This window comes from Hemitrygon akajei, chromosome 30 (genome assembly GCF_048418815.1).
Source record: "Hemitrygon akajei chromosome 30, sHemAka1.3, whole genome shotgun sequence".
Lineage (NCBI taxonomy): Eukaryota > Metazoa > Chordata > Chondrichthyes > Myliobatiformes > Dasyatidae > Hemitrygon > Hemitrygon akajei.
The window spans coordinates 25,574,583-25,592,517 of NC_133153.1; the positions used below are offsets into that span (position 1 = coordinate 25,574,583).

A 17,935-nucleotide genomic window follows, 5' to 3' on the forward strand; every position below is an offset into this window, starting at 1 on the left:
CAATGAGAACAGCTTAGAACATAGGTTCCCAACCTGGGGTCCATAGACTCCTTGCTTAGTGGTATTGGTCCATGGCATAAAAAAGGTTGGAAACCCCTTGTTTAGAAGATGGGAACAAAAGAGGTAGCTACTCTGATCTAAGAAACTCGGAAGTACTAAATGTGGTTTAAAACATCTTTTGGAACTACTTTGTGCAGGTTGCTCAAGGTTTCCAACATCTGCAAAATCTCTTGTGTTTATCTTTTAGAACCAGACTGATTCACTGAAAATGTTGTTCTTTAATTAGATTGATCACTGAAGATCTTATACTTTGTTGCAAGTTTTAAAAAATGTTCATTCTTTTTTTCGGGGGGGGGGGGGGGGCTCAAAAAGGAAATGGAAAGATAAAAGCATGAAGACAATAGACAAAATTTCCTGACATATCCAATCAAGGCAGTAATAGTGACAATGCTCAAATATTATTGTCCAGAATTTTCTAGCACAAGGCATCTTTTGCAAGATCTTTTTAATCAGAATGTCAATTACTACAGTGCAATGAGAAAGTTATATCTTTCTCTTATTTTTATATACAAGTGAGATATAGTCTAAAGGAATACGACCTCAAATTGTTTTATAATTTCTCATCTTAGATCCTATTTCCACAGGTTTAAAAGTAAACAAAACATTCTGCAATATTCTATAATTTGCTTGATCATAATAAATCAATTTATGTTTTAATACATTCAGATGTCAAACTCACTTACAATTTTGAAGTGACTTCATCTGAACACATTTGTTTCTTCTTAAAGTCTAGATCTAAACTGCTTTCATTTATATATAAAAATAATTAAGGTCCTTCATCTGTACCTGGACTTGTCTAAATATTCCTGGATGGTACTCATCTAAATACTTCACATGCCACACTAAAAATGAACCATCTATAGGATGGATTGTAAACAGCATATCAGCATTCTTGTTCCACTCAGTTTGCAGTGCTTCAATTTTTCGATCTAACAAAATGGTTGGTAGTGGAATTCCAGTATAGGATGATGAATATATTTTGGTTCTATCATCTTGTTCAGCTTCTTCTGTGTCGTATTCTGATCCCTTCTCTGAAGTCTCTTCTTGTTCTATAACAAAATTAAAATTAATCAGTCTTACTCAAAAGAAGGTTATACAGTGCTCCAAATTAAATTAGGAGTGCTCTTTATTAAGCACTTGCTTGTTGTTTTAATCTTCAGTATGTTCCACAACCTGTAGCATAGGTAAGAGGAAATTGTTCTAAAATATAAAATTTCTGTTGTAAAGTAACAGAATTTTGATAAAAGCTTCATCCAATATGATACACAATAGATTGTTAGTTGGGAATCAAAATCCTTTCATGCACACTTGTGCTGTGAATTGCTTAACTGCTATAATGATATAGGCATCCAGAAGTTATGCAGAGCAAGCAGATATAACAATATACAACATTGATTTTACATCAACTGTAATGCCAAAGTTCAATTTCAACCTAATGCACCTCTTTTCATCTGCATTGCTAAACACGTTAAGCAGCAAGAATCGCCGCACAATGCTGCTGTCTGATAGAATGATTAGTTACTCATTAATTGCAACTTGAATTCTGATTGATGGTATATGGTATATGGTTCTTTCCACATTTATTTGAAGATGCATTCATCTACAGGGAATAACATGCAAAAGTACAGAAAGACTTTATTCTGATTCAAAACTGTCTTGGATATATTAATTTCTATTCCCATTAGAATACAGGTAGTCCCCAAGTTACGAACGTCTGACTTACGGACAACTCGTACTTACGAACCGAGGAAGGAGAACGCCGTCTGCCACTTTAAGTCAGATCGCGACGCTATCTGCCATTTTAAGTCGTTGCCGTTGACACAGCATTGAGTGTTTAACTTTGTATTTGGCTTAAATTTTTCTTAGTAAGATTCACCCTGACACCACCACCCAGTTCCGGTCGGCTGCTGGCGCAGTGAGATCAGTGCCGGCTTCGAGAACGGAGTTTCCCGAGTTCGATCCAGTGACCAAACGCTCCTGTGCCAGGTTGATGACGATCCAGTGACTCCCGTACCATATGTGCCGGGTTGATGTCGAGCTCACAACTCGACCTCGTAAAAAAAAAAAACACTGCCACCTCCAGTTTAAATACCCACGCGGAATATTGTGGAGGATCAAATACCCAAACCCAGCACAGCCCCCACTTGTCCCATTTAGCCTGTCTCAGTGCGGTGGTCCTTAGGACCCAGCGGACCTCGGGAGCCGGTGGAGCTCAGGACCCGCCGCCCCGCGGTGTTTCTGTTCCGTTGACAGGAAGTGATCGCGATTGAAAATAAAGTAGAAATAATAAAGCGTTTGGAAAGAGGTGAAACGCCATCGGTCATTGGAAAAGCGTTAGGCTACAGTCGGTCAACGATCAGAACAATTTTAAAGGATAACGGATGAAGTGAAAATAATGGAGCACGTGAAAGGCCCTACTCCGATGAAAACTACAATTATTACTAAACAACGCAGTGGTTTAATTATTGGAATACATACATTTCTTGAGCCGACTTAAAGATGGACTCAGGAACGGAACTCGTACGTAACCCGGGGGACTGCCTGTATCTCAAACCTTGTGTAATTAGATGATATACAAAGAACAATTCTACTTGACCAGGGAGAGGAGAGGAAAAGAAGGGCATTCCAAGCCGTAACTGCCTAATGTGATCAGAGAGCAATTCTCTTACCCCCTCTCATTGAAGAGCCATGTATGGAACGTCAGAATTTTAACAAGGAGCTTAGCAGAAATCTGAAGCATTCGTGCACTCACAATTACAACATTAGATTAGGAAAAGCCATATGCCACTTGTTCCCTCTTTAATCCTTTTGATGAACAAGGGTATGGTCAGGTAGTCTAAACCAAACAGATCAATTGTTTTTTCCTTAAGGCACTGAAATGTGGATTAAATTATGCTTATTCATACTGTACAACAGAAATCTTTTACTTGCTATGCTCACCAGTGTCTAATTTCATTTTCAATCCGTTCATACTGGCAATGTCAATCTCATTCTCCATCTGCTGATCTGTGAGTTTCCTCAAATGCTCCATGAATATTTCCATAGATGATGTAAAATGCAGCTCTTTGTTGTTCAGCCAATGAACCACAAAATTTCCACCACCTTCTTCAATGTTAAAAGCTGTTCCAGCTAGTGCTGGTGGAATATCTGTATAGAACAATGGATAAATTAGCTTCCTCATATGCAACATTAAATGGAGAAATAAATTACAGTAATTTCCATCCAAAGTGTATTTTGCATTAAATCAAATTGAAACCCAATACAGCTACATTAAAAACATACCCAAATTAGTACTGTGTGTATTGGAGTACTGTGCTTACTTGGAGCACTGTGCTCACCTCTCTACAGGAAGGATGTGGAAACTATAGAAAGGGTACAGAGGAGAATTGCAAGGATGTTGCCTGGATTGGGAAAGCATGCCTTATGAGAATAGGTTGAGTGAACTTGCCCTGTTCTCCTTAGAGCGACGGAGGATGAGAGGAGACCGGATTGAGATGTTTAAGGTGATGACAGGCATTGATTGTGTGGATAGTCAGAGGCTTTTTCCCAAGGCTGAAATGGCTAACACAAGAGGACATAGTTTGGAAGTAGGAGATGTCAGAGCTAAGTTTTTTTTAAAAAAAAGAGTGGTGAGTGCATGAAATGGGCTGCCGGTGATGGTGGTGAAGGTGCCTACAATAGGGTCTTTTAAGAGTCTCCTGGATAGGTACATGGAGCTTAGAAAAATAGAGGGTTATGGGTAACCCTAGGTAATCTCTAAATTAAGTACATGTTCAACACAGCATTGTGAGCCGAAAGGCCTGTACTGTGATGTAGGTTTTCTATTATTTCTAAATTTTAAAATATTTAGAGTCAAGGTTGGAAGATTAAACAGCATCTTTAAGGTTACTTTTTTAATTAACATCAGAATTGCCATCTTGAACTTATTTTAATTTGTCATAGCCAAGTACAACATGTGCAAAACATCGTATAAACTCTTCACAATTTTCTGATAAGAATTGAATCTAGAAATTTTGCTAGAGTAACATTAACACTATATACTTCCCCATTAAATCTGAATCAGCATGGTTAAAAAAGAGCAGTGGATAATGAGTGTGTGGATCATTCCCATAATAAGGTTTTCGGCTCCATTTCCACAAACTTATTCTTGAACTCCAGCCTCAAATTATAGGTAAGCTGAAATCTGATTCTTTTAATGAAGCATATCATAATAAACCTTAAGTACCTGTGTCACTTTTATGCTGGCTCTTTGCCTGAAGCAGGAAGTGCTCACCTTGAAGAATTTCTCCCTCCCACCCGATCAGTATTCCAAGATAGTGTGTGGACACAAACTCATAAAAAGCATTACATAAATGCAAAACCCAACCGAATTTAGAGCCATTTAGTAGTTTCCCACAAAACTTACAGAATTCTATACCAGATATCCAAAAGAATCTATTAAGATATAATTCAGCCTGGCCTTTTCTGACAAATCCACTACATCATAAGGGGATACAGTACAACACTAAGGTTCAATTCCCACCACTGCCTATGTAGGAGTTCGTGCATTCTCCCTGTGATCGCGTGGGTTTTCTCTGGGTGCTCCAGTACCCTTCCACATTCCAAAGACTTACGGTTAAGATCAGTGAGTTGTGGGTATGTTATGTTGGCGCCAGAAACTTGGCAACACCTGGACAGCTCAATCTTTGCTGATTTAATTTGATGCAAAACGACACATTTCACAAGTTTTTATGTACATGTGACAAATTAAGATAATCTTTCTCCATCTTTCACATTAAATTTTATTGGCAGATTTCACAGAGAAATGACATTTTTCCAAATCACATTGATGAGTGAATTACCAGATTACAGCTTTTGGGTTTAAATTGAGCACCCAACTGAATGGTAACAAGGCTCTTAGCCTTCTCATAGAGATTGAAGAGAAAATATCACCAGGAGAAAATTTTGTGTCTTCGGGCCAAAAAAAAAAAAATTTGACTTGCAGGACGTTCACTCATCCCCATGAGTGTATTTTTAAAAACAGCTTCATGGAATTTTAAAAGTTAATTTTCTCTTTGAACTATCAATTTGCATTTAAATAAGACAGATTTCTTCAACTTGGAAAAAATAGTTATTAGTTCTATTGATTCCAACCTGTATTTGGATTAATGCTTGCTGCAATATGGAAGTGACAAAGTGCATTAGCGTAGTGTGAAATTTGTCTGTGGACTTCATGTGACCCAAGCTGACTTGGTAAAACTTCCTTATGGGCAATCAGAACTGAAGATCTGCGGCGCCCACTTAGATGCTTCAAATGATGAATTGTCTGCAAAAGATATTATTAATACAGTTAACTGATGTATTTGCATGATAGTATAAAGGTATTAATAATTTAGTAACCACCTAGTATAGATCAATACAGGGTAACTAAACTTATTGCTTTCAGCACCAACACTTTAGCAATTTATACTAACAACTTCTGTCAAAAGGAAATATATGTAACCCTTTACTAAAATGTATTACTCAACAAGTTCTTGACTGTCACAGGTAATACTGAGTAGACTTGAGCTGTGTTGATTACAGCTCTGATAGGTGCCACCCAAGAGCAGAATGCCTGTATCGACATAATATGCAGGAGCAGAGAAACAAAGAGTGAACTGAGAGCAGCAATACATGGAAGATTCCTTGGTGTAGGGTTCAGAGACTTTGAGACCAGCAATACAACATGCCTCATGGAAGATACACAAATCGATATTTGCCAAGTCCCCAAATTAACTAAGCTGCAACATCTTGACCTTCCTCAAGAAGATAGCACTTGCCATGACCTTACTGGGTCTCAAACATCTTTGTATGCATCCTCCTGCCAGCATTCCCAAACTGGATCTGATACTGGTGGGACAGAGCATTCTGAAGCCAGTCCTTGCAGGATAATAGCTATTTGCAGAAATGAAACTTTCCTCTCTGATGCTGCAGAAGGAAAAATGAATCAGCCTTCCATGAGCCTATTAAAACAGCTATAGGAAAATTGATAATCTGCTGAAGACACAAGATACTGTTTAACCCGCTAACTTCCTCCAGCAGATAGCTTATTGCTCTGGTAATCTGCAATTTGATTGTTCTGAAATCCCAGTGGTTCTGTACCTGCTCACCAGATCCCTATTCTCATGCTCCCTTTACACACATTTAGGCCCTGTTTCTTATGTTTTGTCAAATGAGTTCATTGGAAAAATTATACTACATCCTAATGTCTAAGAGAAAGGCAAAATAAAAGTGCCTTGGGGTATTAAATAGGAATAAAGGTTAAGGAATGCATAATGGCACATTGCATTTATTTGCTTTTGTGCAACAGCCCTATTACCTTCCACAATACAAACAATTTAGTTGATTTGTTCAAACAAGGTTTACTGCATAAGCCATCAGATACAATTTTGATATCAAGATTTTTTAAAATCAATTTGAGCAGCAGACTGCAGAAGTTGTAAGTGGCCCTAAAAATAACCATGTTATAGGGCAATCATAAATAAAGTATAATCACAGTGGGAATGATGAACCTTGCTGTTCAAAAAGAATAAAATACTCCAATATTGCCTACTTGTAAGTTGATGTAGTAAAAAAAATGGAATAACTCCATCCAATTCACAATCAATATCATTTAAACCTTAAGTGCAAGCATTAGAAACCTCTAGGCTAAATATCCAGTGTAACCATAATCTTGTCAGAAAATATCACAACATCTATTTTGTAATTTAATAATGCTAAATGGAATCAGCTATGTTCAGAAAAGCAGAATGTTGAGATCCAAAATCCATGCCTCTTTTGTATTTTCTTTAAAAAAATTCAAACTGTGGCCGTCTGAAGCACAGACCAAATAGAATACAAAATGATACAAATGAAATATCAATAAAATCACTGAATATTTTAGGCAAATACATCACTGACCTGACTCAACCTATTTAAGTAATACAACAGCATGCAAAAATTTGGGCATCCCTGGTCAAAATTTCTGTTACTATGAACAGCTAAGCGAGTAAAAGATGACCTGATTTCCAAAAGGCAGAAAGTTAAAAATGACATATTTCTTTAATGTTTTAAGCAAGATTACTTCTTTATTTCCATTTTTACAGTTTCAAAAAAACAAAAAAGGAAAAGGGCCCGAAGCAAAAGTTTGGGCACTCTGCATGGTCACACCCCCTTTGGCAAGTATCACAGCTTGTAAATGCTTTCTGTAGCCAGCTAAGAGTCTTTCAATTTTTGTTTGGGGGATTTTTGCCCATTCTTCCTTGCAAAAGGCTTCTAGTTCTCTGAGATTCTTGGGCTGTCTTGCATGCACTGCTCTTTTGAGGTCTATCCACAGATTTTCAATGATATTTAGGTCAGGGGACTGTGAGGACCATGGCAAAACTTTCAGCTTGCGCCTCTTGAGATACTCCATTGTGGATTTTGAGGTGTGTTTAAGATCATTATCCTGTTGTAGAAGCCATGCTCTTTACATCTTCAGCTTTTGTTTTTTTACAGACTGTGTGATGTTTGCTTCCAGAATTTGCTGGTATTTAATTGAATTCATTCTCCCCTCTACCAGTGAAATGTTCCCCGTGCCACTGGCTGCAACACAAGCTCAAAGCATGATCGATCCACTCCCGTGCTGAACAGTTGGAGAGGTGTTCTTTTCATGAAATTCCGCACCCTCTTCTCGCCAAACATACCTTTGCTCATTGCAGCCAAAAAGTTCTATTTTAACTTCATCAGTCCACAGGATTTGTTTCCAAAATGCATCAGGCTTGTTTAGATGTTCCTATGCAAACTTCTGATGCTGAATTTTGTGGTGAGGATGCAGGAAAGGTTTTCTTCTGATGACTCTTCCATGAAGGTCATATTTGTGCAGGTGTCACTGCACAGTAGAACAGTGCACCACCACTCCAGGGTCTGCTAAATCTTCCTGAAGGTCTTTTGCAGTCAAACAGGGGTTTTGATTTGCTTTTCTAGCAATCCTACGAGTTCTCTCAAAGTTTTCTTGGTCTTCCAGACCTTAACTTGACCTCCACCGTTCCTGTTAACTGCCATTTCTTAATTGCATTATGAACTGAGGAAACAGGTACCTGAAAACGCTTTGCTATCTTCTTATAGCCTTCTCCCGCTTTGTGGGCATCATTCATTTTAATTTTCAGAGTGCTAGGCAGCTGCTTAGAGGAGCCCATGGCTTCTGATTGTTGGGACAAGGTTTGAGGAGTACAGGGTATTTATAAAGCTTTGAAATTTGCATCACCTGGACTTTCCTAACAATGACTGTGAACAAGCCATAGCCCTAATAAGCTAATTAAGGTCTGAGACCTTGGAAAAAGTTATCTGAGAGCTCAAATCTCTTGGGGTGCTCAAACTTTTGCATGGTGTTCCTTTCCTTTCCTTTTTTTCACACTCAAATTGTACAAAACAAAAATAATACACTAATCTTGCTTAAAATGTTTAAAGGAGTGTTTCATCTTTAACTTTATGCCTTTTGGAGATCAGTTCATCTTCTACTCACTTACCTATTCACAGTAACAATAATTTTGACCAGGAGTGCCCAAACTTTTGCATACCACTGTATATTCAAGATAAACCACAACGCTGGCCTCCTCTCTGGGTCACTAGAATCTCAGTTCCCTGGATTTTTAGTCTGGATTAAAAACCCAAGCTTCAACCTAATGATAAAATTGCGAGCTATGCTGTGCAAAAAAACCCCATACAATTCCAGCAGTGTCACTATCCACAACACTCTGACTGATTATAATTCTCAGAATCTGATTATAATCCTAAATCTGCCAAAATCTAAAGCACTCCAGAAGCACAGAGGAGCAAGACCGACAAGGTCACTGATGGAGCAGCTCTGATTCTTTGAACACCTCACTAAATAAACTGAAACCTAGATTTGGTCTTCAGTTGCATAATCAGATATAGGGACCAGACTGCTCACAAAAAAAAGTCAACAACATTCCTAGCTCTTACTTCATTCAATTCCAGTAAATGGTCCACTTAATTTGAAGATTCTGTATTTTGTGCTTCAGCACCATATCCTCTGTGAACCTCTTCCCAAATACGGTTTCAACTACATGAAATATCATAATGGCACTTCATTTACATCTAGCCATAAATGTATCCAATCATATGAAAGATCAGGAAATTCCAAAGGAAAAAATATTCAGCTATTGTCCTATGAAAATGCAAGCTTTCAATATATTAAATAAATATACTTGCTGGTACTGATGCTGAAACCAGCACATCTGTAATTCCACATAATGAAATTTACATGTTAAAATAGAAATAACACACACAAAATACTAGAGGAACTCCGTGGGCCAGGCAGTGTTTATGGAAAAAAGTATAGTTGACGAAACGTCAACTGTATTCCCCCCCCCCATAGATGCTGCCTGGCCCGGAGTTCCTCCAGGATTTTGAGTGTGTCGCTTGGATTTCCAGCATCTGTAGATTTTCTCTTGTACATAAAGATGGAAGTTCCATGTAAACATGCAGTTAGTTGAGAGCATCCTAACATGCTGCAGCACTATGTAGTATGGAAACTGCACTGTCAAGTCAAACTTGAGTTTCCAGAAAGTATTGGGACCTAGAGGCAAAAGAAAATTTAAAGGTAATAGCAAGAATTCACTGATAGACTGGACAGAACTCACTGCCTGAGTGCTGTTTCTGCCCGGAACATTGGGGGGAACCCCGCAGCATCACAGTGGCAGTCCGGGAGAAGCGTTGGAATCTGCAGTAAGATGCTGGACTTTAAATAACTTGAGAGACTGTTTCATGGAAAAGAACACTGCTGTCACTGTGTTTGGGTTAGCGCAAGCTTCGTCACGGGGATCATCGCGCGCAGGCGCTTCTTGGAAACGGCACGAGGCTTAAGAAGAGCTCGCAAACCTCCAGGAGGGTTCGCCCGGTTTGAAAACATAACGGTTGGAGACCATAACAGTCCATCAGAGAAACTGAGACTGTGCAGGGCGAATCCGTCTACAAAGTCCGAGAGGTAACCAGTTTTTTTTTCACCGTATGAATTATGACTAATGACTAAGGACTTATGAATAATGACTGATGGAACTAACGGAGCTATCAAACTGCCGCACTTGCGAAAAATAGAAGGAAGAAAAAGGTTGTTTGGTCATTGAGTGGAATCCGGTTAAAAAACCTTCGGGTAGGCACATTCAATCTCTTTCAAGTGAGGAAGCTGCATATGTTCAAAGAAGAACAAGAACTCCGACTTGACATGCACTATGTTGGACAGGAGGGCAGAAGAAGACCAGCAATATCATGAAGGATCCGACCCACCCTGCTTATGTACTGTTTGTCCCATTCCCATCAGGGAAGAGACTACTTAAGGCTGATTTATACTTCTGTGTAGGCTCTACGCCATAGCCTATGCAAGTGGCCTATGCCATTGTGAGCATTTATACTTGTGTATTGGTCTGTCTGCATCGCTCTGCAATTCACTGCCAAAACGTTAGTTGGCTGTGGGGTTTCTATGCCACTGTGTTGAGTTTCTTTGTGTACTTCAGACAATGGCAACTTTAAACTGAGCGCATCATGTTGGAGTTGGAGCTAATAAATATTGAACAAGGGTTACTCAGAAAAGAGAGAAGACGTCGGAGGAGATGGTGTGTACGACCATTGAATGGATTGAGGCAGAAGGAGGGTGAATTTTCTGTGCTTGTCTGACCACTAAGAGACATGGACGAGGAAATGCATTTCAAATATTGGCGGAGAAGAAGCAACCAGAAATGCGTAGGAGGAAATGCGATGCTACCAAGTGGACCAATCACAGTTGTTGCGGTCTGTGTCGCCGCAATACGTCGTCACATTTTTTGGGAGGTGCGTGTCAGGCTACGGAGTAGGGTGCGCGGCTACGCCATACCTACGGCGTAGATTCAATGCAGAAGTATAAATTAGCTTTTAGCGTCCACGCCAGGACCACTTGACTCAAAACAGTTACTTCCCCCAAGCTATCAGTGTGATCAACACCTCCAACCACTAACCCACCCCACCACCTTTACATACACATCAGTCACTCTACTCCAAAGCCCCTCAGTGCTCTTTACATCCCATGCATTGCCACTTTATGCTTAAACTCCATACCTCAAACCTACACATACAGTCACTGTTCTGCTGTGTTTTCATATACGCTGTTGTTACCTAGAAGAGTTCCTCTTACCAAGTCATTTTGTCACTATCATTTCCTGACAGTCATCTTATGTACAGATTCTCCTGCATCTGGCTTCACTTTATGTACTGTACATACAGTCAATGTACAGTTAATCTTATGTACATATAGCCACATTTCAACAGTTACTTGTACAGTGTGTTTTATAGGATTGCTTTAATGTTTTTTTTTGTTTTTTTGTGCTTATTGTGATATTTTATGCTGCACTGGATCCAGAGTAACAATGATTTCATTCTTTTTTACACTCGTGCACTGAAGAATAACAAAGAACAATATTGAAACTAATATACCTCTTAAGAAGAAAGACAAACTTATTAGAAATCACATGCTGTCAGTATGTGCAATTCATTCATTTTCAAGATATCATGGTGGTATCTACAAAGTATCTGTTTTGGAATTTCAGTATCTCTACGTGAAATGTTAACAACATATAACTCAGACTTCGCAATATTTCATTCCATATTTTCAAATGAATACACATCTTTTTGAAGGCATAGTACTTTTGAAAGTGAAGCAAATTTTATGTGTAAATAGGAGTAACAGAGGAAGGCTGCAGTTCAACATCTGGATTAATATCCAATTTAAACTGAGATGCACTAATAAAAACAAAAATAAACATTTGTATGCATATACACACAAAACTATATTTTGTAGATGCCAACAAGATATCAAAAGAATGAGTAGGCTTGGCACATACTGATGGCATGGGACTACAGTTTTGCCTTGCTTCTTAAGAGTACACCATGCTACATTTGTATTCCTATACATCAAAATTTTAGATTTCTTTAACATCATTTCTACTAATCATCTGCTCTGTGAAGCATTATGATACCAACCTGGAATAAACAAACTAAGTATATAGTTGATGCCAATTAAATTATCCACTTCAAGTGTTCAGGAATTTACTCTGAACTCTCTTCCTGAGGATTTAGAAATAATTACCTCCAGAGCATGCTGGATTTTGTCTTTCTGGCTTCCACTATGAGAGAGGTTGGTGGTTGATGTACTGATGGGAGTCTCTGCCATTTGTCCTCCAAAAAGACTGTCCTCTGGCAATAATGTTTCAGCCCACAGCCGGCAGATACCATCCTGACATGAAGTCAGAAGCACGTTGCACACAGAGTTCCTGCAGTGAGAACATCATGAAATCATATGCACTCCAAATACAAAGTAGAAAGTACTCTTCTGCTTAAAAGCATTTTTCAACAACAGATTAAAAGGCCATATCCTTTTGTTAGATCCTGAAACTGAAAATCTTAAAAAAAAAATTACCATAAAACTTCAGTGAAATTAACAGATACTTTTCACGTCTAACCTGGTGTGGTTTTAGCAGGCAAGCTTCCACCCTTTTTGGTGAACTACAACAAATTTTCAATTCACTGCTGAATTTCATGACAAGCTCAAAAATCAGACTTTGGTGGGACTTAAGATCAGTAGCTTTGAACATCAAATTTAATCCCAAAAAACAACTTTGCAACACAGTGTGATGAATTATAGAGAATGCAGAATGTTACTTGTAAATATTTTTAAATGTAGTTCTATCTAGAGATCAATTGCATCTCGGATATGGATGAATTCCCAAAGAACAAAAGCATAAAGGTTCTCATATCAAATTCCACCCCCCCCCATTTAAGATAACATTTCACCACTTTAATATCCAATAAATCAAGTGTGAAATACTTTAACATTCATGAGTTTTGTAATGTAATTTCCAAGCAAGATTCAATGACAAGAGACATTTTCCCCACTGTAATCTTTGCTGTCCTATTCATTTATGCTTTCATTCTTTGCAATATGAAATTCTGGTCCTCCTAAATCTTTCACTGATGCTGTTTAGGGGCATTATTCTATACATTTATTACATGAACACACAGTGCCTATAAAAACTATTTACCCCCCTTAGAAGTTTTCATGTTTTATTATTTTACAATATTGAATCAGTGGATTTAATTGGGCTTTTTTGACACCTATCAGCAGAAAAAGACTTCTGTGTCAAAGTGAAAACAGATCTCTACTAAGTGATTTAAATGAATTACAAATATAAAAATTTCAAGGTAATTGATTGCATAGGCATTCACCCCCTTTAATCAGACACACCAAATTATCACTGGTACAGCCAACTGGTTTTAGAAGACACTTAATTAGTTAAGTGGACATCTATTTTTGGAGACTGGTGTGCAGTCAAGGTGTATCAACTGATCGTAATAAAAATGCGCTTGTATTTGGAAGGTCCAACTGCTGGCGAGTCAGTATCCTGGCAAAAACTACACCACCAAGACAAAAGAACACTCCAAGCAACTACATGAAAAATTATTGAAAAGAAGATGGATACAAGAAAATTTCCAAGTCACTGAACATCCTTTGGAGTACAGTTAAGTCAATCATCAAGAAATGAAAAGGATATTGCACAGCTGTAAATCTGCCTAAAGCAGGCAGTCCTCAAAAACTGGGAAAAAGGGACTAGTGAGGGAGGCCTTCAAGAGACCTATGACAACTCTGGAGGAGTTACAAACTTTCAGTGGCTGAGATGGGAGAGACTGCGCATACAACTGCTGTCCAGGTCCTTCACCAGTCGCAGCTTTATGGGAGAGTGACAAAGGGAAAGCCACTGTTAGAAAAAAAAACTCACATGAAATCTAGGCTAGAGTTTGCCAGAAGGCAGGCAGGAGATTCTGATGCCAGCTAGAAGGTGGTTCTATGGTCTGATGAAACCAAAATTGAGCTTTTTGGCCATCAAACTAAACACTATATTTGGCACAAGCCAAACTCCGCACATCATCAAAAACACACCGTCACTACCATGAAGCATGGTGGTGGCTGCATCATTCTGCGGGGATGCTTCACTGCAGCAGGCCTTGGAAGGCTTTAAGGTAGAGGTCAAAGTGAATGCAGCAGAACACAGGGAAATCCTGGAGGAAAACTTGATGCAGTCTGCAAGAGAACTGTGACTTGAGATTAGATTTGTTTTCCAGCAAGACAATGACCTCAAGCATAAAGCTAAAGTTACACAGAAGTGGCTTAAAAATAACAAAGATAATGTCCTGGAGTGGCCAAGTCAGAGCCCAGACCTCAATCCAAGTGAGAATCTGTGGCTGGACTTGAAAAGAGCTGTTCACTCACAAAACCCTATGCAATCTGGCAGAGCTTGAGCAGTTTTGTAAAGAAGAATGGGGAAAAATTGCAGTATCCAGATGTGCAAAGCTGATAAGAGTTCTATCCACACAGACTCAAGGCTGTAGTTGCTGCCAGAGGTGTATTGACTAAATACTGACTTGAAGGGGGTGAGTAATTATACAATCAATTATTCTGTGTTTAATAATTGTTATAAATTTGGACCAATTTGTGGAAATTTGTTTTCACTTTGACATAAAAGAGTAAATTGATTAACATTGAAAAAAGTTTTTGTAATTTTTAAATACTTTTGTATGAAAGTCAATTCCACTCCTATCATCCATAGTATTAACTCTTGAGATACAATTCCACTTAACAGCGTCCCACTAATAACTCAACCAAATATCTGTTGATATTATGCAAGTCTTCACAATAATACAAGTAATTAAACAAGGTGGGCAGTCATGAACAAGTACTCTTCTCCTTCTGAAGCTCTTGTGATAAAGGATGAATTATTTCATCACTTGATTTGTGGGTTTTGAGAAGGGTAATAAGGCCATTGAGGAAACTGTTCCTGGGGCAGGAGCTGCCTAACAGGTCAGAGAAGTGGACAGATTTTGTTCTGGTATGCTGCTTCTACTGCTTAGACAGAGCTTCTTTGTACTTCTGATATGTGACACTGTTGTCAATAACAGCCCAAATAGTGGTTTTCCTTCTCTAAGTGGGCTTGGGCCACCAATTCCCAGGTATCAGTGGGAATACTGCAATTATTCTAGCAGCATCCTTATATCTACTCCCCTGTCCACCTGGTATTCTCCTGCCAAGACAAGTTCAGAACTGAGTAAGCACTTCCAGAGCCTGGTGCTGGCTTGTGCAAACCTGGAGGTGGAGCTCCAAACCATCGTCAATTTGTTCACTTAACCATAGATAGTATGGATCTTACATACAGAAAATGCAAAACAATAGGTGTTCTTTCAGCACTTTCCCCACCATTCTCCACCACGACTACTCTTCAGCATCACATTGCCCTCCAACAATAAAGGGTCACAGCAACACCCTGCAAAAATGCAAGCCACTTCCCATATCTCAGGAACCACATTTCAGTGAAGGCAGATGTTAATGAGAGAAAGTAATTTGAAGATGAAGACAAGGCACAGTGGTCATAGTCTTCTAGGCAACAGTGACCCTTGCTTTCCTACATGGTTCTGAGACCCGAACTATCTACAGCAGGCACATGCATTTTCTCTGCAGATTCTCCAAATTCATCATATGGACAACATATAAACATCAATGTTTTGTTTCAGACCAACATGTCCAGAACTGAAGTCATAATTATACTCAGCTAGGGCATATAATTTACATGCCTCAAAATAGATCCGACAACCAGAGAAAGCCCCCATTAATTAGGATTCAACCCCATCACTGAGCTCCCCTAGAATAAACTCCGTCCACTGAGGGCAATTCCAAAGACCCTCAATCACGGTCCCAAATAAGAATGCTAATTCAACAAACTTAATATACACATCTTAATCCAAACTCAGAAAATAGCTCCTGTTTTAAAAGTAGCATCTCCATTACATTCCTATTTTCTTTAAAAATAACACCTATTAGCAGCCATTCCATTAAATGGCTAATAGTACTTTAAATTTTGGAATGGTCAACTTGTTAAAACGATAGTATAAAACCATTTACACTAATGAATCTAACCTTGGCATATATTTACTAGTCTTCCGCCATGAAAATCCTGTTACTGCACGAGGATGTGCCAGATATACAAAGGAAAAGTCCATAGCTGTAGAAGCACTTTTTCCCCCAAGAATTTCTCCGCCTAGAAATGCAGATTTCCAGCCATGGGTCAGATACCATATTTTGAGAAGGGAGTCATCCTGCATGGAAAAACAAGATGTATTCATACATGTTATAAAAATTGCAAAAACAAAAACATTCCTTCCACAAAGTAGAGCTTACTTTTGCCATTTAATTAATTTTGCTTCAGTATTTATGTACTAGAACACAAAACCAATGGGAATTAACAAGTAAACAAGTGTAAAACTTTACCTTTCCTGCTGTTGCAAAGTATTCTCCATCAGGCGACCACTTCATCAGATATATTGGAATAGCAGTCCTAGGTAGCAGAGTAAATACTTTAATTTTGGGCTTTCAAACAGATAGCCAGTTTAATTGACTTCAACATTTTAAAAAATATAGTTTGCTATTTTATGCCTGGCCCAACAGTCAGCAATCCTTCAAGAGGGCCACGACCTTGTCGCAGTTTGGAGGTTTATGCGCCTCAATGATTTGGACAGCTTCTTTAGCTGGAGTCAGGGCTTTATGTTTTGGCTTTGGTAGGGTCACCCATGCCAAACAGGTCAAAGGGTAGAGGTCAGACCAGGAGTGGTCCACCAATCCTCCATGTTGGTGGGGTGGGGGGGGGGGGGGGAAAGAGGAGGGGTCAGCTCAGGACGAGCAACCTTCAATGTTAAAGTCTGAAAAATAGCAGTTGATTGTGGTAATCTTGCCAACTGAAAGTATTTACTAATTATTACAAAAATCTTTATTTGATTAGCATAAACTAAACTACAACTATTGTGCATCCTTTTAATTGGGTTCAAATTATTGATGACAAGAAGGTGGTGTACAAAAGATCACATGACATTATTTTGAAAACCTCAATTGTTAACCCAGTGCCTTACCCAATATTTACCAGTAGAAAAAAAAACGAACACACAGCTAAAGCAGATGATTAATAATCATGTCATGACTTATGGGTCCTTACCATGTCCAAATTTCCTATTACAGTTTCTACATTACCGAAGTGATTACATTTCAAAAGCATTTTATTGACTGTAAAACTTCAAGATTTCTAGAGATTCTGAAAAGGTATTATATAAAATCCTGTATCCTTTAAGGAAATACTGGGGTGGGAAAAAAATCAAGTAACATGTTGAATACAATAATCTGACGACATTTTATTCTAGATAAATATATACCATTCTATTCCATGATATTTTTTAGAACCATCTAAAGCCATGAAAGTAGTTATTTTTTGAGAACCATACATTCTATCCACCCACAGGGCTAGTTAGTTTAAAAAGTTTTTTTTTTTTTAAACTGTAGATGTTAATAGTTCTGAAGGGTCTTCGACCAGGCATATTAACACTAGGTGCTGCTAGACCAGCTGAGTGTTTGCAGCATTTAGACTCAAGTCTATCCTGATGAAGGGGCTTGCTTGAAATGTCAACTGTATATTTTCCTTCATAGATACTGCCTGAATTGATATGTTCCTCCAGCATTACATGTGTTTTCCCAACATTTTCTGTTTTAGTTTCACTTTCATGATTTCTTTCACTTCCCTTTAAGCCACTACCAAGACTGACCTCTTCAAAATGGACACAAAGCTTGTGAAAGCAGACTGTTAACGCAACAAAAACCAGGATTCAATTTCCAGTTTCCACTCTCTTTTATTTACATTACATACAAAAGCTTCAATTAAAGGAGTGCCAAAATTCTGGATGGCAACAGCGACTGGTTTTTGAAACTAGTAATAACCTTGATCTGGTGATCTCCAAGTTTATAATATAAACTTCATTA

At 38.5% G+C, this 17,935-nt stretch overlaps 1 protein-coding gene across 1 annotated transcript in view; it reads right to left on the reverse strand.

Annotated features, from left to right (window-relative positions):
* The window catches only part of dmxl2 (Dmx-like 2), a 145,268-nt gene that overhangs the window by 78,336 nt on the left and 48,997 nt on the right, over positions 1–17,935 (reverse strand). The window contains 6 exon segments of the mRNA XM_073033155.1: positions 847–1,109; positions 3,001–3,207; positions 5,194–5,365; positions 12,176–12,359; positions 16,052–16,230; positions 16,403–16,469. Of these exon segments, the coding sequence (XP_072889256.1) occupies positions 847–1,109; positions 3,001–3,207; positions 5,194–5,365; positions 12,176–12,359; positions 16,052–16,230; positions 16,403–16,469 (1,072 nt within the window).